At 33.3% G+C, this 27,960-nt stretch overlaps 3 protein-coding genes and 1 pseudogene across 3 annotated transcripts; 3 read left to right on the forward strand and 1 right to left on the reverse strand.

Moving 5' to 3' along the window:
• Positions 1 to 471: 471 nt before the first annotated feature.
• On the forward strand, positions 472 to 7,128 carry LOC120152333 (annotated as a pseudogene).
• LOC120152207 (U-box domain-containing protein 9-like) lies at positions 945 to 14,776 on the forward strand. Its single transcript, XM_039164477.1, has 3 exons — positions 945 to 959; positions 12,464 to 12,909; positions 13,442 to 14,776. The coding sequence occupies exons 2-3, from the start codon at positions 12,622 to 12,624 to the stop codon at positions 14,525 to 14,527; spliced, it is 1,374 nt and encodes a 457-aa protein (XP_039020408.1). The 5' UTR covers positions 945 to 959; positions 12,464 to 12,621; the 3' UTR covers positions 14,528 to 14,776.
• A 3,209-nt stretch (positions 14,777 to 17,985) lies between these two features.
• LOC120152222 (60S ribosomal protein L32-1) lies at positions 17,986 to 19,893 on the reverse strand. Its single transcript, XM_039164489.1, has 4 exons — positions 19,787 to 19,893; positions 19,555 to 19,650; positions 18,364 to 18,545; positions 17,986 to 18,266 (listed from the first exon to the last, which is right to left on the reverse strand). The coding sequence occupies exons 2-4, from the start codon at positions 19,642 to 19,644 to the stop codon at positions 18,137 to 18,139; spliced, it is 402 nt and encodes a 133-aa protein (XP_039020420.1). The 5' UTR covers positions 19,645 to 19,650; positions 19,787 to 19,893; the 3' UTR covers positions 17,986 to 18,136.
• A 5,320-nt stretch (positions 19,894 to 25,213) lies between these two features.
• On the forward strand, positions 25,214 to 27,536 carry LOC120152304 (protein NRT1/ PTR FAMILY 4.2-like). The gene is made up of 5 exons (XM_039164557.1): positions 25,214 to 25,252; positions 25,506 to 25,608; positions 25,731 to 25,948; positions 26,043 to 26,447; positions 26,539 to 27,536. The coding sequence occupies exons 1-5, from the start codon at positions 25,250 to 25,252 to the stop codon at positions 27,376 to 27,378; spliced, it is 1,569 nt and encodes a 522-aa protein (XP_039020488.1). The 5' UTR covers positions 25,214 to 25,249; the 3' UTR covers positions 27,379 to 27,536.
• The last annotated feature ends 424 nt before the right edge of the window (positions 27,537 to 27,960 follow it).

Here is a 27,960-nt window from a genome sequence, read left to right on the forward strand (position 1 = left end):
AAAGCATAATATAATTACTCCTTTAGAATCATAGTCGACAACTCCACTCCTGATTATAAAAGCTGAAACCGATGACAACAACTATATTATTATTTTAACTCCAAATTTAATTCGAATGATATTTTTTAAAAAAAAAGTGTTCTGTATTGTATTCGAATTTAAACACATACAAAACAAAACAAAGACTACGATCTCATTAAAAAATCTCCCTAATCTTACATGAACAAAAAAAAATGACCAAATCAATGTTTAAAGGATCTCACATACCAGTCCGAAATAGGATTTATTTAACACATATTACAACACCATAAAGATTTTCAAAAAAACCTATTAAACTATCTGTATCCTGCTTGTGCATTGGCTAATAAATGACCAAACTGAAACACTAACCACCTTCTACGAAGCAACAAGCCAATCTCCACTCATGTTGTGCATTGCATTTTAGGGACCAATAAAACAATTTCTGTAGCAATGGATGAAGTTCATCACCACAACAAGCCTAAATTATGCATTAGCAGTAGGGGTGGGAACAGGTCAGGTCAGGCCGGCCTACAGGAGCTACGACCTGGCCTACATAAAGTCTGGTATGGACTGACCTATTTAATAAAAAGATTATACTCGGGCTTTTTTTAAAAGCCTATTAAATTAAATAGACCAGACTTAGGCTTATTAAAAAGCCTTAAAAGCCTGATAGGCCGATATATATATATATATTGGTACACAAAAGTTTAGGTCAGGGGTGGCTCCCCCAGTCCAGGGTCAGGGCATATCTAAGACACAATTGAGATTTACATAGGATTTTACAGATTGCCCACCAAGAGTGACGTTGGTGGGATTCGAACTTGGCCTTACAAGCTCAAATGTTTGAATCTCAACCACTTGTGCCAACACTCGTTGGCTCCTATATATATATATATATATATATATATATATATATATATATATATATATATATATATGTATGTATATGCATATATACTTATATTATTTTTTTGGGTACGAATATATATAGGGATGGGCATTAGGTATATATATCTAATATAATAGTTGGAAACCACGTCCACTATGATTAGAGTACCAGTGCCACTCAGGTTTGGTGCTGGCGTGCTGCCCCCTGCCACGACCACTATGGTTGGAACTTGGGTCATCACTTGCTTTTTATGACTTTGGTTGTAAAAACAAAAGTGCCGGTGTAACACCCTCAACCATACCCGACCCGGATACGAGTCTAGGATGTCACATTGACTAAACAAAACAATACTAAAAAAAACCGATAAAACATTTGAACTTATATTATTAAAATACAATACTACACATATATTAATACAAGTTTATCAAAATAATCAGAGCATACATCACTTGACTTTGATTACATGCCAACATTCATTTACATAACAAAATGACCTACTGCTCAAGTTGCCTCTGATCTGATAGTTGCAGGAGTAATGTTGTCCAGCTGCTTAACCTTGATCGTCTACTTTCTCGAATCCTACGTGTGAAACACCACACGCTAAGTCATCGACTTAGTGAGGCAATATAATAATAATGATAACAAAGAAATGTAATGGAAATGCCATAATTAAATGGAATGAGACGAAATCAAATGCTTTAACCATGCAGTTTATATCACCATGTTCTTTATCTGTAAGCATAATATATTAACATTCATGAATTATATTAGTAAGATTATTGGCCCATGATACCATACTGAGAACCTAAGGTATGTGAGTACTGTGAGGTTGTGCACTATGCTGTCACCACAGCTCGTATAAATGCACCGAAGTGCTGCGTAGAATTGCACCGTAGTGCCATATAAGATTGTCCCTAAGGACCACATACAAAAATTCCTTAAGAATTATATACATATGCCAAGATCAAGTATGTGTCTTAAAATACCTCACACATGTTCCAAAGAATACATATATATCACGAAGGACCGCGTAGACCCTCTACTCTTGGCATGCCAACTATACCTATAGTTTTCATCTACATAACATGGGCTTTCACCATTCCCATAATTTATATTGTATAGACATATAATTTACATACCTTTATCACATGAACATATCATGTTCCATCACTTTATCACATGAACATATCATGTTCCATCACTTTATCACATAGCTTATATAACCTTTCCTGTATATTCATGTCACTTAATGCATATAATATGAATTCATGTCATGTATCATAATATGAAATGCGATCATGTATCAAAATATTGAATCTAGACTTATCACAAGTCTAGAACTAAATAGAATACCATATTCATGCTATGCATATGCACTCACCTATATTTCCTTGCTTTTTCCTCGATCGATCTTACGAGGCAGTTGTTCTGGAACTTGTTTAGGCTCGGTATCTACAGAGTAATTCATTGATGCTAATCAGTATACTAATTAATGTACTCTAAACTATCATTTATTGGGCTAAAAGAAAAGCCATTTTCATCTTTTAATGAAGGTATGCATCGATGCACCACACCATGCATCGATGCATAAATCCTATTCGATGTTTATATTTAAGGAGGGTGCATCGATGCACTCCTTATGCATCGACGCATTGATGGCATTCGATGTTTGTATTTTAAAAGAGTGCATCGATGCACTTCATGTGCATCGGTACACCTTGAACAATTTCTGGGATTTATCCTTGATGCATCGGTGCACATTAAATGTGCATCCACATAGCCCATAAATGTCATTTTAAGCACGAAAATCTATTATAATCTTCTCTACACTTTATATTTCCCTCCTTTTATATCCCTAACTTGCATACACTTACTTAAACTAATTATTATCCATTCGATACCTTTAAAACTTAGAAATCCAATTCTCCATATAAAATTTAAGAATTTCATTCAAATTCCAACATGTTCTAAATCGAATTCTAACACTTCATATCCTTTAATTAGCTTGATGACAAGTCAAATCCCACTTCTAATTCTTATTATGAACTCTAATCCAAGATTTTACTTTTCTACTTCCTTTCTTTAATCCTTCCTAACCCCATCATCTTATGGTTTTAAGATAACTTAAGCTTTCCTTAAGCTTAATTATCATCTAATGATCAATAAGCAACCTTAAATTCATCAAGAATTTGATTAACAAGAAAACTCACCTTTAGTTTGGTCTCACGGGGAAGAAGAAGAAAAAAGAAGAAGATAAATCTGGAAACTTTTGGTCTTTCTCACTAGCTTCCACGTGGTTTATAAAATCCCATCCACCAATATTTAATTGTTTCCTTGTCAAAAGACTCATTTACCCCTTTAATTTCCCTTCTTTGCTTATCCATCCTACATTAAACCTTCCCATTAAATCTTTCAACTATTCAATTTATCTACTTTGGTCACTAAATTTTAAAATTTTACAATTTGATCACTAACCCGGTATGGAGGATGTTACAGCTGGTCTTCAGAATTCCATAGTTGGACATAAAGAAAGGGGTTTAGATCAGTCTTTTATAGGGTAGGAATAGGAAAGTAAAAAAAGTAAAAAATAATAATAATTATGCATTAACTATTCGGGTCGTGTCAGGTAGGATTATTTTAACCCTAAACCCGACTCGACCCGACTCTGAATATTTTAATATAAAACCCGACCCAACTCGACACGAAGAAGGCTTTTAAAAATGTTATCAAGCCTGATCTTTAAAAGCCGAACCAAAATAAAAGCCTTTGATAGATTATAGGCCAGGCTCAGGCCTAAAAAATTCATCGTAGGCCAGGCTCAGGCCTTTTAAAGTCTGCTGGCCTATTCCCACCCCTAATTAGAAGCCACACTCTCGAGACAAATCAGCCCAACCAGGATCATCTAAATGATTCAGCAGCAAACCAGGGAATATTTAAGGCAATGCAGCACCATCAAGTACCATACCAGAATATCAGGCAGCACCATCAAGTACCATACCAGAATATCAGGCACAATCCCATGTTCCACCCCTCTCGGATGAGATAAAGATTTATCATACGACACCTCTGCACTTAAACCACCCAAACAAAACACCTCGAAATCAAGATCGCCATCACCAATAGGATTCTGGCCCAACTTGGATCTCAGTTAAAAATTCGAATCATAAAATTACCATTGTTTTTTGTGTGTGCATATTTTCCTTTGTTTTCTTTCGACAATCGTTGTAACGGTTTGTATTCACTTTCAAAGTATAAGTCTACAAAAATAATTAAAAACACGAATAAAACGAAAATCATGAAAAATAATTATTATAAAATTGAAATAGACATATTAATGAATGAGAAATACACTTAATCGCTTTGGATTGTTCCATTGAATTAAACTCAGGAGGCTGAGAACTTTGAAATTAATGGATAAGAAATCGCAAAAAGGAAATAAAAATATTTAAATTAAAATATAGTAAATCCTCCAATCAGTGGTGACACGTGTCAAGATATTTGATATTAGTGACATGTGGCACGATCTGATTCGAAGATTAAATTTATTTTAATTTATTAAAATTAGGACCAAATCGATAGAATACATAAGTAATAGTGATCAGTGTGTAATTATATAAATTTTATTAACTGTCACTTCAACACTTTCGTTAAATGTTAACGACAAGTGGCCTGATTGAATGTACTTAAATAGTTGGGTACCTGATTGAAAAAAAATTCAAAAATGGTTATCAAAATGAAAAGGATCTATAATTAAGATGGTCACTGTATAGTTTACCCAAAAACTATAGAAAATAATATAATTAATATTTTATTTTAATTTATAACTAATTTATAATTATACGTTGAGTACTTTAAAATTTTAAATTTTTATAAATTAAATTAATGATACTCATCATTAGTGGTACTCAACGATACTCATCTATAAACTCATCCTAAATTATGTTAATATTCCTTTATCAAAACAAATATATTACATTAATTATTTAAAAAATATATACCACATTAAAAATTAAATTATAAATGCAACAAATGGCGTTATCCCTTTGGTTATTATAATCTCACTCTTTTAGATCTTGTGGTTTGGAAGTATCGAAAACAATAATATATGACATAGTTGCCAACTTGCCGTGTATCACTCAACTATATCCTTGGTTCTGTGTTGTATATTCACACTATTATCGAAGACATTATATTAGAACTAGTGTCACATGTTAATTAACATTATCATTATATGTTATTCACAGAGATAACTATCCAGCTCAGTTGGTAGTGCACAAGGTTCTTAACATTGAGGTCGTGGGATCGAGTTCCACGGAGGGATTTCATAATTCGGAGGTCTTCTACGGAAGTTGCTCTCAACCTGGTGTTGGGGCAGCCTACTATCTTATCTCCCCTTTATCCCATTACATATGGGAACAAGAGGACATCTATTATATGTTATTCACAGTTTGTCTTTGTTTGGATTTAGTTTAGGAGTCAAAATACGACACCATAATACATATCAAGGCATCCTATTCACGTAAAGAAAAATAAAATAAATAAAAATGTAATTGCCTTTAAAAAAAAATAAGAGTATCTTATAGTCGAGGGACATTTGTATGCTTTATCCTTAAAAAATAAGGTGAAAGTTAAATTTTAATATTATGAAAATCAAAATGTACTTATCAATATTTGATCTTATAATAATGTAATTTTTTATTATTAAGACTGCACTGAATTTATAGTACTTTAGGGAGGGGCAAAAGGAAATTTCACCATTACTTTAGTTGTATATCTTAAAATTTGAAGTGGCTACGAATGAAATTGCACCGTTTAGGGCTAAAACCATAATGAAACCATCTACAAAATTTGTGATTGAACATCTAAAATGGCCATAGCCTAACATAAAGGATCCAAGAGGGTAGACCATTTCAGCCCATTATTATTTTAGGTGTTCCAATCGTAACTGTCATTAAATCTTTTTGTTAGATTAAGTTTGTGTCTCTAATCATTTTAAAATTTTTATTTAAAAATACAATTTAAAAAAATATTTTTTATCGAATATTAAATAAAATTCCAAAATTTTGAGAATCCTAATTTCAATCCTTATACTCACGCCGCTTGTCGTGTATCGAATTTATCCCGATTGTGCCTCTACAGCTCTACTAGACGAACCCAAATTATAACTTAAAATCATTGTTGCAAATCCCGCGGTTTACGCAACCCCAGAGGATCCGATGGCGTTATAGACGGCAAGGGTGATGAAGTCTCAAAAGAGAGATGATGACAGCGGTGACGGTGGTTGTGAGCAGCAAGAGAGATGATAAGGTTAAGATTAGGGCTTTTAAGGTTGATTTGAAGATATTTTTTTAGTATTTGAGATTATTATATGTCAACTGGTTTCAACATTTCGGCATGGTTCCTTTTGTTTGATTTTGAAAACAGGAATTCAGTTTAGTAATTTTCTGCTTTATATTTCAAATTTCAGAGTAAAGGGCCATAGAATTGGATAGTTTTGTCGGTATTATGCGTTTTGATTAATGGATGTTTGTAATAATCCTTTTGCTTCTGCCATTTTTTTCTTCATTTGGTTTGTGCACTCAAAGCTTTTATGGTTAGGAACTTGCAGTTGATTGTATGCTACCTATGACTTCCTTTGTTCACATATATTGTCATCCATTTTTGAAAGGGAAACTCACTGATGGAGCTGTTTTCAATTCGAGTTTCGAAAGAGGTGACCCAATTGGGTTTGAGCTTGGCAGTGGTCGAGTAATCAAAGGTAAGTACCCCCTAGTAACCGAAAGTTCGCTCTCTTTAAGTCGAGTAGGTTGATGCTTGAAGGGGGGAAATGCTGTTTGCAGGATGGGACCAAGGATTATTAGGAATGTACGTGGGCGAGAATCGGAAGCTGAAAATACCTGCGAAGCTTGGGTACGGTGAACATGGTTGACCACCTAAAATCCCAGGTAATTTCTTTTGCGGTTATTGATTGTTCTTTTATTGTCAATGGGAACTACTTCAACGACTTATGGCTGCCAAAACAATGTGGTTTGGCCAAATTTACAGGCGGAGCAACACTGATATTTGAAACAGAGCTTGTTGCAGTCAACGGGAAGCCGTCAAGCGGAGGAGATACGAATACAAGAGCTATAATTAAAAATGATTCGAGCACAGGAATAAACTTAAATAAACAAATATTTACATCAAGCACGAGCATAATGTTCAATAAACAAACATGAGCATAATTTTAAAATTTTAAAGAAACGTGAATCGAGCATAGTATAAAGTTAAAAGTAAACAACCAACCACAGTAAAGACCCTTTACATCCTTGAACCGATATAGGCAATGCATGGAAACCAGTACGAGTTTGCAGCAATTTTTGAGGGGTTGCTGAAGTCCATGGCACAATTGAGCTTCTAATTTGCTCGTTTAAGCTATGCATGATATAACAAGATAGTTGGAGTCACTCACTTGAATCTAAGGGACCAATTTGTATGCCATGCATGCTTCACTTGAATTTTATTTGACTGCGGCATTGTGATGACCATGTAGGAATTCACATCGGATTCCAAAAGCTAAATTCCAAGGTTTATCCAACTCCTCAACTCATTCCATCCATCTATCTATTCTATCTCTATGGATATATAAAGTATAAAGCAATGCTATCTTTGTTCTCCATTCAAACCAAACAAAAGGTCCCATACCTCTCACTGTACCAATGGAAGTGTCCTCCACTGTCTGTTCTTAAAAAAACACCAAACTTAATTTTTTTACGATAAATAACAAAAATAAGAATAATATATGATTTTCTAAAAATAATAGTTAGATAATTAAAATAAAAATAAATTAATATGTACGTGATAATACACAAAGATTTTACGTTATAATGTCTCAAATTATAAAAAATTATAAAAATGATGTATGTAATAATTTATGTGTGATTGGATTACTTGAATAGTCACTAATCTTTTATCCCTAAACTTAATTGGTAAGTTAAGGGTATAAAGGAGCCCTAAGCCATCATTACAAATGACGTTTAACTTTTTTTTTTATTATCTTGAGTGCTCCCCAAGATTCTTCCACTCAATTTAGTATGATGATGATTATTATTATTCGTAAAATTTCGATGAAATACACCCACAAGGCCATAACTACTAATTATAGAACAAGTTTAAACCGACCACTAATCTTTTATTCCCCCCCCCCAATTAATCACTTAATTATTTAAAAATGTTAATCGAACTATTAATTAAGGATGAATATTTGATCGAGTCGATTCAAGTCAAGTAAAAAATAATTTGATTATTTGAGTTGACGAATCGTATTTTATGACTCAAACTTAATTTAATTTTTTTTAAAAATCGAGTCGAGTTATTCGAGTTTCTATATAAATTTTATTATAATTATTTATAGTATTATAGTAATATTGATTCTAATTTTTCAATTTTCTCTAATCATATAATATATATATTCTTCATTTTATTTTCACATTATCATGTTATTTAATATATCAAATACAATCTAAAATTACAAAAAATATTTATAATATTATATTTTTGAAGATGTTTTGAGAATAAAATATTGAGAAGAGTAAAAAGGAGCCAATAAATTGATGGGAAGACAGAATTTGCAAACTATTGCAGTTAAAATATCAAATTGAAAAAAATGCAAAGTTAAAGGACCAAATAAAAAGAGAGATTATATTTTTAGTAAAAGAAATAGGAATTGAAATTATATAGGTATTCTATAGTGATGATATAGGAGTATGTGATTCAATTTTGGTTAAAAATAAACTTAAAATGAACGATGAATTAAAAAAAATGAGAAAATCATTAAAATTGAAGTATTAAATTAAAAAAATAAAACTTTGTTATAAAAAAATTGAAAGCATATTATACAATGGTTTAAGACATCTTACACATGTATTTGCCACGTTTCCAACCAAACTGCTCACATCATCTTTATGTCCGCTTTCAAAACAATGTCTTTTTCTTTCAAAAGAAAAGTATATGTTTATTTTAGTATCACGTGTCTTGTTTAAGAATTAAATTTATAATTTAAAATTTAAACTTCTGTATTTGGAATTTCAGGTTTTATGATTTACAGTTTGTGATAGAATGCTGATTTTGAAATTTTGAGATTCAAATTAAAATAGATAATTTTTTATTAAAAAATATACGGGTAAATTACTAATTTTATCACTAGACTTTAATATCTCTTATTTTTCTCACTGAACTTTAAAAGTTTTCAAATTTTCTCACCAATCTTAATACATTAATTTTTTTATCACTCGGCGTATTAATGGCATTAAAACAATATCATTTTTAAAATGGTATAATTTTCACCAAGACGACTTAATTTTGCATCTATATAAAAGTTCATTTATAACGCCGTTAGTGAAAAAACAACTGAATGACAAAAAACATAATGTATTGAGTTCAATGAGGCAATTGAAAATATTTAAAGTGCATTGAGTGAAATATGAGAGAGTGTAAAATTAAATTACCAAATATGTAATTTACCCAAAGATATAGAATTTAAACATCGTTTTTATATTGTTCCTTGAAATAAATATTTGTTTCGCTTTATATTTACAAAATTAAAATGACAAAAAATGGAAGTATTAATATATATATATATTAAAAAAATAACAATTACACACTTCGTGAGTGAATAAGTAGGGAGCAAGCGTGTTTGCCAGCTGTACAAGCCCGTGGATTTCGTGATTGCCTACATTACAAGTTGGACCCACATGCTCCTCCTTATTCTCATATGATCTCTTACATAAATTTTATTTGATTAATTGTCAATAATAAGTGTTTTTTTAATTAATCATTGATATCTGATCTATTGACCGATTAATTCAGTTCAGATATTGCAGAGGCGATGGTGACATTCTCAAGCCATTTTACTCTATTCCCAAACGTCAGGATTCCCAAACGTCAGGATTCGAACCCTGATATTATTTAAGGGACTTATTACCCCATCCCACAAGACCAAATAATTGTCGGTAATAATAAGTGTTTTTAATACAAAGTAATACATAAATTAAAATTATAAATTTAATTATGAATTTAATTTAAACACTGTAGAACAACGTTGTATTTATGCTAAATTCAAAAAAAAAATGATTAGATAGACATATATGGCATATTTTGACAACTATGTAGTAAGTCTAGTACATATGACCTGACCCTACTTGCAAAAAAATAATTCAATCTATAATCAAACCATTCACTCCTAAAAGGGTTATGCTTCCTATGCAGTATACCAAAAAAATACTAGTATTATAAATGATTAATTAAATTTAAATCAAATTTCATAGCTACAACATTATTCGACTCATCATTTGAAAAAATATTTATATAATATAATTTATTAATATAAAAATAATTTAAAATTACGATTTTGAGTAATTGCAGTTTTTAACTCACAATCTTACACAGGGTATCAAATAACGTTCCGAAAACGTGATGGCGGCCGTGATATTACGGTCGTTCCACCGTCCGAAACCAGTTTTCATGGTTTTTGCGGTGGATCACAGATTCACACCAATCTCGATCGATTATGCCCGCAATTTAACGGGAAACAAAAGATTGCGCCGATAACGGTACACAACAACCGTTATTCAACCATGATTCCAAGACAAAAACAAAAACCAACATCTGTTGCAATCAATCATATACAAAAACATTTGCTGCAATACATTTCCTGGCTTGGAGAATACGGGAGTCAGACTCGGGGGAGGCTTTTTGAATGAAAAAAAAGGACACCATTCAAACCAAAAAAGAGAGAACAAAATAGAAAAAAAGAAAAAGAGGGAAATGAAAGGAGGAGAACGTTACCTTTTCCTTCAAAGGGGTTCGATTTCTTCATCACCGGAACAATAATAGAAGACCGTCGTTCGTATGAGGTGTAACCTCTTTGTTTTCTATAGATCTAGGATGAGAGGAGAGGTTAAAGGTCAAATCGTGGATATTTTTGGGTGTAGGAGAGGTAAAAGGGTTGTTTTTAGGGTTGTATTAAGAGTTCTGGTCGGAGAGAAGTTTGGGTGTCTCGGCCATGGGAGGAAGAGAGAGTTTAGAGGAAAAATGTTTTTCCTTTTTTGGTGAAAACAAAGATAAATAAACTAATGAGGGCCATGAGAAATTTTTGGCCATGAATTTAGGCTTATATAAAACTCATAAAACGATGTCGTTTAGGGTTGGGAAGACACATTTTGGGTGTTTAGTTTAACTACGTTATCGGTCATTCGTAGTTTGTAACCTTTCAATTTAGTCCCTAAATACATGGTTTCCATTTTATGCACGGAGCTATAAATTTCCGATGTTTACATTTTAGTCACCCTATATACTATTATATGTTATGGTTAAATGTTCGATTGGCCTTATCAATTTTTGTTTTGTTACATTTTAGTCCTCAATTTGTTATGCATTAAGAATTGTAATATCCATGTTTCAGGTCCTCCTAAGTTTACTGAATATTTATTCTAATCAACGATTACTATGATTATCACATAAAACAAAATGAAATTATTGCCAATAGGTTCTTGTAATTCTTGTCTAGTTATAATTTAGTTAAACTATATATATGTCAATTTTGTTTAGAAAATATTTTAAAAATCATTAAAATGATTTTTTTAATTATAAATTTTTTTTATTATATTTTAAGATAAATTGTACAAAATTTAAAAAAAATTCATGACCGCGATACTCGCAGTGAACACGATGACATCCATTATGTCTGCAACGACGATAAACATGACACAACAAAAAAATGTGACCGCGAACGCTATTTTATATATGATCTTACACACTATAAGTCAAATCAAAGTGAATGTATTCAATTATTAATATATCCAAAATTACAATTTAAATCGATTTTTCATTTTTTTTTCCCGAGCTCTATCCAACACATAAGCATCAATTATTGCGGCTATTAAAACGAGTGTCCTTTGGCCTTTTATCTTTACTTCATTAAGAGAAAATGCCAGCTCAGCTTACAGGTCAAACTTACACTCAAAATCATGAATATCAATTCAACTGATTTTTCCGCTTTTTATTTGACGTTTAAGTATTTTGTTTATTTAGATTACCACCTTATTCATAACAAAAAATTACATGTTTAATATCGATGATTAAATTAAAAATAAATAATATTTTAATTTAATTTATACATCATAGTTATATTATATATATGGTATGAGATATTCTAATTACGATTGTAATAAATAAAACTCATTAAATATAACACGTGTTGGTGCATGCACAAGGAACAGTTATTAGTCGACTAATGCCTAATCTTGGAGAGAGAAAAAAACTAAAAATTAAAGAGAAAATCCCGCGAAATAAAGGCTGACTCCTACGTGGCGAAATCTCAATTAATTGCTAACGCAGGCTGAAAACGCATTAAAGCGGTGAACAAACCTCCACACACAATTAAAAATAAATAAATAAAATAATACTGAGTGAGGTGAGAAGAACTAAGAAGGTAGCAGAAAGTATAAACTTGTCGTTGTTGTAAACTTGTAATTGTTTGTTTATAGCATGTGTGTGTGTGTGTATGTATCGGAGTTCAGTACTGTGAAATTCAGAATACAGAAGAAAATAAATAAAAAACAAGAGAATGAAACAGAGTATTCTCATTCTCTGATGTTGTTTTCTCCGTTGATATTAGTTTAAAGGGGTTTGATTATTTTGTGATAGGGTGGTTTGGGGTCGGAAGGAATCTGATGGCGAAAACGGGGGTGTTGAGTTCTGATCCGACGGTGAGAGCGAGAGCGGTGGAATTGAAGAAAGAATTGCAGAGACTTGTTAGGACTATCGTCGACGACGATGATTGCAGCATCCACGCCATCGATCAAGCTAAAGATGCTCTTTGTGCTTTGACAGAGGTCAGGCTCAATAAACGACCGACGGCGACGTTGAAGTTACATGAAGCGGTGTCGTGTCCTGAAGAGTTTAAATGTCCTCTTTCTAAAGAGCTTATGAGAGATCCCGTTATTTTGGCTTCTGGTCAGGTAATGAGATTATAATTTTGTATTGGTTTCTTGAAGATTTTCAAGGAAAAAGATTTTCTCTTATAGTTTTTAAGCAATGAATCGAGATTTCGATTTGGGGTCGTTTTATTTCTTCTTTTCCCCTTCCTTCTTCTTAATGAGAAATTCTGATGTTTTGGCGATGAAGGCTGTTAATTTGTTTTACTGTTCGGTGATAAAGAATATGATTTTAACTTGAGATTCTGATTTTCCCCCTGCATTTCGGTTTCGATATGAGCCTCATGACTTGGAATTGATGATCTGAAAATACCATAGATTTGGAAGATTTCACTTCTTATATGTAATGTTTACCTTTATAATCGTTTGATAAAGGGGCTGTTATTGATTGATCTTTCTGTTTTGGAAACTTGAATGATTTGGGGAAGTAATCTTAAATTAGCAAATAAATAGCATAAAATTGTTTTATGATCGATTCTTCTATTTGATGTTTATGGATTCAAGTTCACCAGTTAGATTGGTTCTTTTATTGATTTGGTTTCATTTGGATTTGCAGACATATGATAGACCCTTTATCCAGCAATGGCTGAACGCAGGCAACAGGACTTGCCCTAGAAACCAGCAAGTTCTTTCTCACACGATTCTCACCCCGAATCACCTGATCAGAACGATGATATTGAAGTGGTGTACGAGCCAGGGGATAGAATTATCGAGCCTTGTGCAGAACGGTCGAGAGGAGGCCATTACCGAAGTGGAACGTGACCGTTTCTTTTCTTTGCTCGACAAGTTGTCTGCTGCGCTTCCCGAACAGAAGGAAGCAGCAAAGGAGCTTCGGCTGTTGACAAAAAAAATGCCTTCATTCCGGGCTCTTTTCGGCGAATCCGTCGATGCCATAACCCGACTGCTCACCCCACTCTCTGGAAGCAAATCTCAGAGTAGTGCTCAGCCCGATCTCCAGGAAGATGTGATCACGACACTCTTGAACCTTTCGATCCATGACAACAATAAGAAGCTCGTCGCTGAAACTCCAATGGTCATTCCCCTTCTCACGGAAGCGCTGAGATCTGGAACTATTCAAACGAGGAGCAATGCAGCTGCAGCCCTTTTCACTCTATCCGCTCTTGATTCAAACAAGGCACTAATTGGTAAATCTGGTGTCATAAAGCCTCTCATTGATCTTCTAGATGAGGGTCATCCATTAGCAATGAAAGATGTTGCTTCTGCAATCTTTAACCTGTGCATTTTCCATGAGAATAAGGCAAGAGCGGTCAGGGATGGTGCGGTAAGGGTCATTTTAAAAAAGATTATGGATGGCGTTCATGTCGATGAATTATTGGCTATTCTTGCAATGCTTTCGACTCATCAAAGGGCCATTGAAGAAATGGGGGAGCTTGGAGCTGTTCCTTGCTTGCTTCGTATTATCAGGGAGAGCAATTGTGAACGGAACAAGGAAAACTGCATCGCAATCCTGCACACCGTCTGTCTTAACGATCGAACCAAGTGGAAGGTGCTACAGGAAGAAGATGTTACCTATGGAACGATATCTAAGCTTGCTCAAGACGGAACATCTAGAGCCAAGAGAAAGGCTAACGCCATTCTCGAGAGACTGAGAAGGGCCATTAATATTACTCATACCGCATGAAGACACTACTCGATGCAACATCACCAAGTGCATCATTTGTAAATTCTGTTTCCAACACCCGGTCACCGCGCCTCTTATCGTCAAATCCAATTTTGTAAATCCTTGTCCCTTTTCACCTCAGGTATAATGGTTAGCCACTGTTAATAAACACTTTGCGCGAGCTTATGTTTATAAGATGTTCTCTTTGTTTGAATTTTAAAGGTAACAGAATAATGGCTCTCTTTTTAAGCTCGTTTTCCTTTGCATCCACACATGTTCTTATTCGTATCCCGGTCACGCATTACATTCTTTCCTTGCACTTCATCCTTGAATTTATGCTTGAAGGAATTAATCTTCTAACTTCTGGAACTGTCTTAGTTTCGTCCATATCCCTATTCATCGGAGGTTGGACGAACGAGTGTCGAGCCGATTTTTCTTTTTCGGCTGTGGATGATTGATTAGTTTGAACTAAAAAGTTGAATGAATGGTCCTTAAAAAGGGTTAAATATGGGACGGGAAGAATGCGTCCATATTGAATGATTTGGTAATTTCTGGTGTTGTGGTCCAATCCTGTTTCCCTGCCTGTCCCGCCCCCAAAGTCGTCAATGCAACAGTAAATGCCCCTACAATACCTACGAAAAGGAATGGTTATGACTCATTTTCCTCTTCTTGTAGTCTCCCCTTCATTGAGTGTTTGAAGATCGAGTTCCGTTAAACAAGGTTTACGATGGTGATATATACACCCATTGCCTTTTTAAACGAATACGGACCGGACTACATCTCGAGCTCACTTCATGATGCAGGGTGATGGTGGAAGTACGAGAGAGGTCGTTACGGTGTATGCTAAATCAAACAAATTGAAACCACCAAAATGGGTCAACCACGTGCCACTGTCGACTGCTTGCTCGTAACCTTGCCAAAGTGAAACGCGCATGCTGTCTGCCCGCTGCTGTGATAGCCTCTAGTCCTACACACGGGTCGATTGGTGAGTGAGTTGCCATTTCCCCTTATAAAAATATCAATTAAGGCATTTATAAATCGTGTAAATTTTAAACAAATCAACCTTATTTCTTTTTTTCCCCTTAAAATGAGAAAATGGGTCACATCAGAAGTGCAGTTTCCTTAGAGGTTGAATCATTGGTGTCGACGGGATAAGATAGAACTGAGCAATATAATTGGTACACGTGCTTTTATGTTGTTTTTTTGGATATTCCAAACCAAAAGAAAAATCGAAAATTAAAAGCATTTGTGATATATATATATATATATATAATGAATGGAGAATATAAATATCCCCATAATTATAACAAACAAAATCATGTGCATTGAAAAGAACCCATTGAAGTGACCTACTAAAAATAATAAAGGGAAGAAAACGAGTGAATTGGGATGACATATAAAGATGGGCATGACACTCGAACTCGATCTGATCAGGTCGAATTTTTTTTAAAAAATCAGGTTCGACTTTGGTGGAGGGTGTATATTATGCGGGTTAGGTTTGATTTCGGGTGGAGTCATTATTTTCGGGTCGGATCGGGTCGGGTGGACCAAAAATCCGACCCAACCTGACCTATTCTATCCCTAGGCATATTGGCTTTTCTTATCCATATCGACATAAATTCAAATTCTACCCGCTAAATTTCTTTACTTTTTATTTTAATCCTTTATAATAAAAACTTCAATTACTTGTCATTTTAAAAAATAATTATTATATCAATTGAATCCGTGATGTAATAAAAAAAAATTACACTAAAGCCTAGTTTTAATTCACATAATCTTGATGGCCTTCTCTATAAAGAAAAAAAAAAAAACAAGCTTTTGGCTTTAGTCAAATTCATCGGCCAATCTATAGTAACATTTGCGTAGAATTGCAAAATATTCTTCACCGACACAAATATGAGTATTAAAGAAGCTTGAAATCGCCTGTTTAAGGTTTTCTTTAATAATTTATTACATAATTTTATCCACTTGATTAGACAAAAGAAGTACTGTTTGTTGGAAAATGTTTTCTTGTGGGCCTAAATGTTCTTATGTATTATTTTAATTTATAATATTAAAGTATCTGAATGTGTTTTCCTTCGATAATCAAATTAAGCTTTGATCTTGTAGTTACGAAACAATAAAATAAGGAACGTGTAATTTGATTTCATCTTAGCTGGCATAATAAGGAACGTCCGTCAACCGATATTGAATGTATCTTGAAAGTTTAGAGCTGAAAATAGTTTAACCACAATAAATAATATAAATCAAAGGATTAAAAATAAACAATTCTTTTTATCAACAGAGTTGGTTCAAGTGGTAAGTAGCTTGATATCGCTTAAGTAGGATTCAAATTTCAGTCATTGTGCATGCAGAAAATTCATGCTGGGAGACTCGCCTACCAAAATCAAGTGTGTGACCCAAGTTGATTCGGACTAGTTAAGACGAAACTAGGAGAACCGGAAGAAAAAAAGAAAAGAAAAACTTTTCAGGATGAAAAGAAAAACGGTGCATGTCTCCATTGTCGATACCTAAATAACAGACAACATGAAAACATTAAATAGTTGAGAAACGTCGGTCCTTTGGGATGGTGGGGAAAAGGAAGAATTAGGACATTGGTGTATAAATGAGCTGTGATAATTTGATTCATATGAGCGTCCTTTAATGGAAGATTAGCTGATGGGTTATTTTCAATGACAGCCCACAAAACCAATGATCAATGGGATATGTCCAAACATCACAATGGAGAGGAGATACATGCAATTTAAACGACGAATAGTCTTTCTATTGGACCAAGGATGCTCAAAATAGTAAAATCACAAACAATCATTCGACCATGCATTTTATTTTATTTCATTTGGTTGTGATTTTGTCTATTGATGTGATACCAACCGCCTATTTCGATCATGGAATCATTTTAAATCATGTACTTCTGAAATTAGGATGGAACGAGGCTCAAAGTGCCTACGCAATCCTTGTAAAGGCCTGAGTTTAAGGTGGAACGAAAGGTCCAATAATGCACATATTCCCGTAAATCATTCCTCTTGATCTATTACTGAATCAAATTACTTATTCTGTTTTGTTAAACACTTTAAAATATAAAGTGAAGTCAAACGTTTTGTTTAAGACTGCAAATCAGAATATAATATTATTATACAAGTTTAAAACACGATTTTAGAATAAATAACAAAGCATGTGTAGTGTACACTTCTCTTATTTAAACTATAACCCACCATTTAATAGTGATTAGTGTACCTATTAATTCCATTCAATGACCATAGTCGACTATCAGTTTCAGTTTGCACAATGCCGGTTCATAATAATAAAATTTTACATTGATTAAAACCTCAACTTACTATTAATCCTAACCTATAAACCCTAAACTTATCACACACCATCCATTCAACTCTACTTGTGCAGTTTTTTGAAATTATTTGAAAGCAATTTTCCTATATTTAAATATGCATCAAGTGTAACTTTGGTTGTAGCTTATAAGTTCAATAAATATAATAAAATTTCATTTGATAATCTTGACATAAGCATGCAATTCAAGCAATAACAAAAAGAAAACCGATCCAAAATTCTGAAACTTACTAGAAGATTAAATGTATACTGAAAAAGCAAACCAACATTCAAAATGGGTCAACCCTTTTACTCGTCCTCTTGGCTGCGCAACCTAGCCAATTTGTTGGTTACAACAATGTCCAACTGTGCGGCGCGCTCAACAATTTCCTTCCTCTTCTTTGTTGAAACATCATGGGCTATCTCGGCACAGTATGTCCTGATATTGCATCAATAATTAGGAAAAAAAAGAAGCAATAAAATGCTAATCCACAAAAAAATGTGGTTAAAAGGGATATATAAAGTATACATCATACCTGTTGTGCATCATGAGAAGCTCGAGCTCTTGGACATTGTGCACAACAAACTTCTTAAATCCATTGGGCAGATAGTGGCGAGTCTTCTTGTCTGAGCCATAACCAATATTTGGCATCAGAGTGCATCCCTTGAACTTCCGTCTAACACGGGAGTCGATACCCTTGGGCCTTCGCCAGTTTTCCTGCCAAAACACAAAAAACTTGTAAAAATTATAACAAGTGGGACTCTCCCTTTTTTTTCATATAAATGAGAACTAAACTAGCCATGATGAATTAAATGTTCTCATACAGATATACATGTTTCAAGACTCTGGGATGGTGAATAAAATGACTCTTCTATTTGGAAACAAGACACAATGTGGCAAGTTGATCAAACATAAGCTTAGGTTCACGCATCCATGGTTAAGTTGCAAAAATATTGCGAGTCTAGGCACGCATAGGCTGAGAAAACCTTTATCCAGAGGATATATGACACTGCTTCATAAATATAATGCTTCATAAATATAATCGGACTCCCACATCAAGACCACGATTCAGATGTTGCATTATGAAATTAGCATGTATACCAAAGGAGTCAGCATCTAAATCTAATCTTCAATGCAAGACTCTTAGACCACACGAATCATGAATTACCCTAGCAAAAAAAATACCAATTCCCTAGCAGTCCAGTGTCTGACTAGTTATCGATCACTACCAAAAACAACCATGAGATGATAATCCGAAATATCTACACGGCTGTTAAAATAGTAAGGCATCATAGTTAACATTGTCATAGGCCGACGTGGGACTTCTAAACTTCCAGCAGTCCAATCCAAAATAAAACAGAATGGAATAAAACCATTAATGAGTTCCATGAAAATCCTCGGAAATCAGTTCCCCCATCCACACACAAATACATAATAGCTGAATCGCAAAATTGAAATAACACTTCCTGCATTGGTCATTGCAGCTCTTTCAAACAATTAATTCGCCAATGCATTTCCATGGAAGAGAAACAAAAAATGCACCTATTAAGATCTGAACAAAAATCTACGCAATTGACATTGTAAATAGAAGTGATTTGTCCAATAAATAATCTACGCAATTAGAATTCTTAGCTTCCAATAAATGGAACTAAAAATGATACGTAGTAATGAAACTATAGAGTAAACACAATGCAAAACCCATAAAAAAGCTGATTTAAAAGAAAACCTTGACGGAGATCTTGCGATCACTTTGAGGCCTCTTGAACTTCTTGACACGCTTCTTCACAATCTTCTTGGACAGCAGAGGGACTGCCATTTCTTCCTAATAAAAAATAATTAGAAAAAACAAAGCACAACCACGAAAGATGAACTAGGTTAAACAAATTAAATAGAAAGATGGTTATTAAGAGAAAAGTCTAACAGAAACGGGTGAAATTACAGATAGATATAAGAGTTACCTTGAACAAAGATTCGCCGCCGCTTGTGGAAAACCTAAAGTGGAAGCGGAGGGAGTTAGGGTTTTAAACGGGAATTTAGTAGTACTATATATGGAGGAAGAGGAGGGATCTGGTGTTTGGATTACAGAGTAGAGCTCTTTGTTCTCGTTTTTCAAGTCAACCAATATTTTATTGGGCTCTACCAAAGCCCATTGGATAAATTCATGTATAGATAGATTATGTCTCTACATCTTTCGATTATCAAGTCATTCGCTTGTAGTTTGTAATAATTAATTTTGATTATTATTATATAAATATATGGATTTTAATTTAGTTCTGTTTGTACTATATTAATCGATTATAATATGAGTTTATTAGATCAGTTTTTTTTAAGATAAGGTTGGTTTGGGTTAGGTTTTTTAGGGGAAATTTTTTGCTCAGGTAGATTTCGAGTTGAAGGTAAAAAATATTCGATCCAATCCAATATGACCTAAAAATAATATGATTATATCTTTATATATTTAGAAATAATTGCAATAATACTCTTTTTTTATATTATTTTTTCAATTAGATCCCTATGTTATTTAATAAAATTAATATTTTTTTCTAAATATATTTATTTCAATTCGGGGTCGGGTTTTTATATCAAAAGGCATATCGAGTTTCGGGTCTGTGAAGTCACCCTAAATCTAAGTTGGGTTGAATTTCGGGTGAAGGTGTATACTTTTAGGTCAATTCGAATTGGCTGAAAACCTGACCCAACTTGACTCATGCCCATCCATGATAAGTATAACAGGGGTGAACAAAATTCAACTAAAAAATTTAATTTTTTTTCCAATTTCGAGTTATTAGAATCAACTCTAATTATCGAGTCGATTTTCAAGTTCAAGTCGAGTTAAAATTTGAAAATTTCGAGTCACTTGAAAAATAAAAAATTGGGTGAGTATTTTAACAGTTTTGTGATTTAGTCCTTAATTTTCCTATTATTTCATTTTAAGTCTATTTTTATCAAAATTGAATCGCATGCTCCTAAATTATCGTAAAGTAATTATGTACTTTCAATTCCTTTTCATTAAGATCACACAAGTTCAATTATAAGATAAAGATTAAGAACAAATTTAATCAAGAATAAAACATCATTGATTAAAAAATATAAACATCAATAACTAAATTTATCACTATATATAAACAAAAAAAGTAAAAAAAAAATATGACATTACATTTGAGGTATATGATAGGATGTGAAAAGAACATTGGCTTCACGCCTTCTCCGAAACACCTACTTTTCCCTTTGTAAGGAAAAAGGAAGTTCAAATTCCATTTAGTCATCAAGTCAAAGTTTAATTTCTTCACACTCCCTCTCTCCCTCTTCCTTTTTAAAAACAAAGTATAAAGAGAACAGGGAAAATCAGTTAAAGGTAAGTAGAGCTTGACCGATTAAAATCAATAATTATGAAACTATATTAATTGTATTACTAAATAAGATATTTTCGACAATTAAGTTCCGATTACATCCGTACGTTGATTTAATCAGATATAAATTATAATTAGCATAGATAAAATTTTATTAAGATCATAAAAGTTATTTTTTTAAAATTAATATAATTAATTAATTATCTTTACATATGGTTTATTATTTTTAAAATTTTAATAACTTTTACCAAGATGCCATTATGATTTCTAATAACGTCGGGAAGAGTACAGAAGATGTGACTGAATACAAATTCACATGCTAGTTTAAACAGAAGATGCTAGTTTTAAAGGCCAGAATGTGACGTTCTCTCCTCTTTATTATCAGAGTAAAGTATACAGACTATAAAATATTATTTTTTTAGAATTTTTTATTATTAAAAAAAGTATAAAATGGTTATTTGATCACTTATAGGTTCTAAACTCGTTTTCCCCTTTAAAAAGTAGTGATTGTTTAAGTTGGACATTAACCTATCGACTAGATATGATAAAATTTGATTTCAGAATCGTTTGAGCTATATTTTATGGATCAACTCTCTATTTACATTATGTCAGTAGACTCATCAAAATATGATTTTATCATATCTTAGTCAACAAGTTAACCTCCAACTAAGACAACAATCATTTTTTAACCAACAAAGCAAATTTAAAACATATGATTAGTCGATTGATCATTTTGTAATTTTTAATATTCGAGGACTCAACAAAGCACCATCCTATAGGTGGGGGACCATTTGTGTACTTTACCCGTATTATTATTATACGATGATTAGTATAAATAAAATCGTTTGTGTGATTTAAACTCATCAAATGACCTTAGGGGGTGTTTGGTTCAAGGATTGTGGGATTCTCATGGGATGGGAATCCTGCATTCCCATGTTTGGTTGGTCGAGAATCTCATTCCCGGTAATGTTTTATTACCAATAGTAGATTTTTTGGGGTATATTACCGGAAATGTCATTACCTCCCTTCCCTTAGGTATTGTAACATTACCGGTGTTTTGGACTAAAATGCCCTTAAATTATTATTTTTTTTCAAAAATATCATTCTTCTCTCATTGAATAATAAAAATTCTACGAAGGTTAAATTACAAATTTATCCTTAATTTATTTTAGATTTACAAAAAAAAATCTATAATTAAAATTTTATATGAAGTTCAGGGGTTAAAAAAATTTTACCCTTTCATTAAACCTTTTTTATATTTTTAATTTTGTAAAAAAAATTATATAAATATTATGAATTTAATTTTTTAAAGAAAATATATAAATATTTTACAATTTGTAATATTATACAAATATATAATAAGGACAATTTGGTCAAATATACATTTCAATAATCTTTTATTCCTTTAACCAAACACGATAATCTTACATTTCTGCTAAACCAACCAAACACAAAATATAACATTCCCAGTAATCCTATTCACTGGTAATATTTTATTCCTACTGATAATCTTACATTCCGTGAACCAAACGCACCCTTAGTGGTAAAAGAAAATGTTGAGATCAAATTTTTTTTATTTTTTCAATGAATATCTTTTTATTTTTCACTGTTAATTTTAAGTTTTAATTTTTTTCATTTAATAGTCTTAAAAGAATGTAAAACTCTTAATTTTATACAATATATAATAAGATGGAACTCTATATATATGTAACACAATAAAAGAACGTTCAGAAAATCATGCGAAGATCCTCAGCTAAACAACATATAATCCGAAACTATTTTTTGGTAGACATAGGATGAGTAAGTGCATTGAACTTCAAATGGTTAAGCCTATTGCATAGAAATGACATCCAACATCAATCCATATTAAAAGGCGAACTTTATAATAAATTCCAAAACAACATGTATGATTTGATACTTTGATCATGATTAATAATTAATGTTAGGTTTGTAAACGAGCTAAACGAACACGAACGCGATATGTTTATGTTCGTTCGTAAATGAACGAACGCGAATATAAACAAACACAAAAAATTTTATTCGTGTTCGTTCGTTAAGGAATGTAACTTGTTCGTGTCCGTGTATGTTCGTTCATTTAAATAATAAACGAATACAAATGAACGAACATAAACGAGCGGATGTAAACGAGCACGATAAATGAACATAAACAAATGAACGTAAACGAACACAATAAATGAACATAAACGAACCTCCACAAACATAATAAATGAATATAATCGAACACAATAAATGAACGTAAACAACAACAATAAAATAAATCAAACGATCTTAATGATTATCATCATTAGAAATATCGAATTACTACATAAAATTTAAATATTCACCATCAATATGTTTATACTACAACTCATCTTGAATCTGGATAAGGAGTTCTTTTATTTATAAACAATTCGATTTAACTTAAATTTAATTTTAATTTGATAATATATATTGAAATATAATATTAATATTGGAATTATGATTTTTTATAAAACAATTTACGCAAATCATTTGAATATTGAAATTTATATACGGTTAGTAACTTTGTATTCATATTCAGCTATCTTCAACTAATAAATTAAGAAGATAAACATGAAAACCGAGAGCACTCACGAACCATAAAATCCACTTGGTTATTAGAAACGCACAACTTTCATTTCGAAAGTTCAATTGCCTATTTGCTTCAGTTACCAACACTTCGATCAGTTATTTATATTTTTTATGGGTAAACTATATTTAATTTTAAGTTTTGTATCAAATTTTACCCTTAACTTTAAAATATTTTAATTTTTAACTGAATTTTAGTTTCAAGTTCAACTGAACCGTTAAATCATTAACGACATGATGATGTGGTCATTTCTTTCGCATGAACTTTAGTTTGCATATAAATTTTGCCACAAAACTTTAAACCTCTTTAATTTGAGACATTGAACTTTAGTTTACGTATCGATTTGGTCTTTGCAAAAAACCATCAACTCCTCTAACCGTCATCGTTGCTCAATCGCCGACTACCACTAATTGTTATTCACAATAATATCGACATGAAAACATTCACATTTCACCCATTTTTTTTTCTATTCGAATTGGATTTTTCCGAGACTCACTCAAAATCGATGATAATTTATCTAAATGTTTGACGTTCTAATGCTCCAATCTCCTCTCGTTATCGTTTGATGAGAATAGTTTCAATGTATATTATTCATCATCTCACAAAAAATATTCTAAAGAATATTTGGAATTCCGAATAAAAACACAACAAACCTCCAAAACGAGGTTTAAAGGAAGTAGAAGTTAATAAAATGGGGAATGATAATGAAATAAGTTCATTAGTATTTAGAGTAACGGTAAAAGATATGAAAAACGATAACTCTTAACAATTTTAATTTTGATAAAGAATATGAAATAATAAAATACTTTTTTGATTTCCATGCCAATGCGAATCAGCTCCGAACTACTACATCGTCTATCATAGATTTGATGAAAAGAAATGATTATTATTTTTAAAGGTCTTGGGGTCGAGTATCAGTAATTGCAACGGAGATAATTGATTGTTTATTATCTTAAGAGTAATTAGAATATATATTACTTTATAATTACAATTTTTTTAATTTATAAACTCTAACTTAAAAGTTTAGTTAAGACTGCTTACAACTTAACCGAGCATACGTTTGTGTGGGTCTGTATACGTACCCAATTTTCACGTTTAAAATGAAGAAAAAAGCAAACTTGGTTATGGAAAATACTTGCGTTGAACTGCAAGAGAGTCCTGAAAATGCTCCTCACTCCAAAAAGCATTAACTGCTATCTTGCTGTTTAAGCACAAGTGTAAGCCATACCCAACTCATCCACATGCATGTATGTGTAATTGTGTATATATATAAGACCACCTCTTTTCTTTTCCCCCCCACTCTAATTATTATTCCTATTTCTTGATTTTCCCCTTTCTTTCTTTCTTTATTACCAAACATAGATCCTTGTGTATCTTCACTCATCTCCTTCTTTTTCTACCTTCCTTCGTTTCCTCAAAAAGGGTTTTTCATCTGTGCTTGAGGCAACCTCAATTAAATATTCATGGTAGGCTTGAAAGCACAAAAATGCGTGCGACTTTCGTTACAGTTGTTCATCGTTCACGTATTTTCTGTTTTTCTGGTCTATGTTTTTAATATGCTTAAAATCTTGAAGAAAGAGCTTTACGAAACGCTTTTTTGCTTTTCTTTTTGGAGATATGTATGATATTGATGTCTTGATTTGGTTCATTGTATTTGGATATGGTTTCGTATTAGTTCTTTTGATGACGACTAAAAAGGTGATGCTCATATGTTGACAGGCTGAAGAAATGGTGGTTGACAACGGAGAGTTCGAGGATTGGAGCGGATCAAAGCCGGATCCCGGAAGGCATGGCGGTGTTACGGCTGCATGCATTGCCTGTGGTGAGTTTGGTTTTGGAATTTTGTTGTTGTTTTTTTAAGTGAAGCCCCGTCACTTAGTTTGATCCATTTGGGATTAATGTTTCGTGGTTTCGTTTGTTGTTAATGGAGTTAAAATTATGCAGTGGTTGAGGCGTTAGAGAACATGGTGTTCTTATCCAACGCCACCAACTTCGTCGCCTATTTTCTCAAGTCAATGCATTACTCCGCTGCGGAATCTGCAAACATGGTCACTAATTTCATGGGGACCTCCTTTTTGCTGACGATATTTGGAGGTTTCGTCAGTGATTCTTTCCTCACAAGATTCAAGACATTCATCTTCTTTTGCACTCTCGAGTTACTGGTAACATATTTTTTTACTCAACTCCTTGTATTTTTTTTTTGATATACCAAAATTAAACAAACAAATAAAAAAAACCCAAAACTTTTCGATTCAGGGACTCATCCTGCTGACTATTCAAGCTCAAAACAGCCGATTGTTGCCGGTTCTAAACAAGAAGCCTTCCAAGACCCAAGAGGCTATCCTTTACAGCGGCCTTTACGCGATAGCGGCCGGCGTTGGTGGGGTTAAGGCGGCCTTGCCTGCTCATGGGGCTGATCAGCTTAACCACAGCAACAAGGGTCTCATCTCTTCCTTCTTCAATTGGTTCTTCTTTTCTCTGTGTTTTGGTGGCCTCATTGCCTCCACTATCATGATCTGGATCGAAGAAAATCTGGGTTGGAATTGGAGTTTCAAGATATCAGTGGTCACACTAAGTGCAGCACTCTGCATTTTCACAATGGGGTTCCCGATTTACCGATACAAACGCCCCGGTGGAAGTCCACTGACCAGAATTTACAAGGTGGAAGCAATCACAAAATTTCTACTAATTTTGTTGTTAATGGCTATAATTTTGGTTCTTAACTTTGTTTATTCGGTTCTGGGTTATCAAGGTGTTCGCTTCGGCTATCGGAAACAGGAAAATGTCGCCACCGGAGGCAGAGAATACTCAAATTTATAATGAAAAGAGAAACCATGATAAGCTCAGGTTCCTAAACAAAGCGTTAATCGGCGATTCGGTTACTGTCACCGAGGTCGAAGAAACAAAGACATTCTTAGGCCTCCTCCCCATCTTTGCAAGCACCATTATGATGAACTGTTGCCTAGCTCAATTGATGACATTCTCAGTTCAACAAGGAAACATCATGGACAGATCGCTTAACAATTTCAAAATCCCAACTCAGTCGTTGTCAGTGTTCCCTTTATTCATCATGCTGGCCTCGATACCGCTGTACGAGTATTTCATTCGCATGTTACGATTAAAGAACAACCGTCCGAGGATGCTTAACATGTTCCAACCGCTTCGGCGGATCGGACTCGGGCTGGCTCTGGCATCGGGGTCGATGGCTGCTGCTGCTATGGTCGAGGTTAAGAGGCGCGAGGCAGCGACTAACGGTGTCATCTTATCCGTTTTCTGGCTCGGATGGCAGTACTTGTTACTCGGCATATCGGACATGTTGACGCTGGGGGGAATGCTCGAATTCTTCTACTCCGAGTCTCCGGATAGCATGCGGAGTATGAGCACGGCGTTGTCGTGGTGCTCGACGTCGATGGGGTACTTTATCAGCTCGGTGCTGGTAACGGTATCCAACTCGGTGAGTGGACATTTCGGGAAAGAATGGCTGGGAGGAATGGATCTGAATCGTACACGTTTGGATCTGTTTTACACCCTCCTTTGCATCCTTAACTTCATCAATTTGATTAACTATATTTTCTGGGCTAAAAGTTACTGAAAAATATTAGAGAAACAAGAACAATACTAGTTGTTTAAACTATGCTTAATCAGTATTGTAAAGCTTAATGTTGCATTAATTAATGCTTCTTGTTCTAAGACTATGTATATGGCACAGTTGAAGAAATAGAACTATACATGTATGTAACTGTAAATAAAAATTTACTATTACAAATAATTGTGTTTACCCTATCAAATATTTTAATAATAATAGTATTAATTAATTCAAGTTTCAATATTATATTTCGAGTTTGAGTTGAACTTGATAATTTTTAGCTTGCGAGTTTGAGTTGAGTTGAGCTTACTTTTAAAGTTTTCAAGTTCGAGTCGAGCTCAGCAATACTCGAGTTCGACTTGGCTCATTTAACAAACGACGTTGTTTGGTTTAATCATTTAAAAAAAAAAAATTCTGGTTTTTCCCGATTTTTTTCCGGTTTTCAGCCGGTTCGGTTCGAAAGGTTCAACGGTTGTGGCCGGTTCTCTAATAGCGATTCAATCGGTTTAAATTGAATCGGACTAAACAACGATTCCTGATTAAACCGACCGATCCGATCCGGTTTTCAAAACAAAGTTGGGATGACAT

This window comes from Hibiscus syriacus, unplaced genomic scaffold, assembly GCF_006381635.1.
Source record: "Hibiscus syriacus cultivar Baekdansim isolate YM2019G1 unplaced genomic scaffold, ASM638163v2 tig00111088_pilon, whole genome shotgun sequence".
Taxonomy (NCBI): Eukaryota; Viridiplantae; Streptophyta; class Magnoliopsida; order Malvales; family Malvaceae; genus Hibiscus; species Hibiscus syriacus.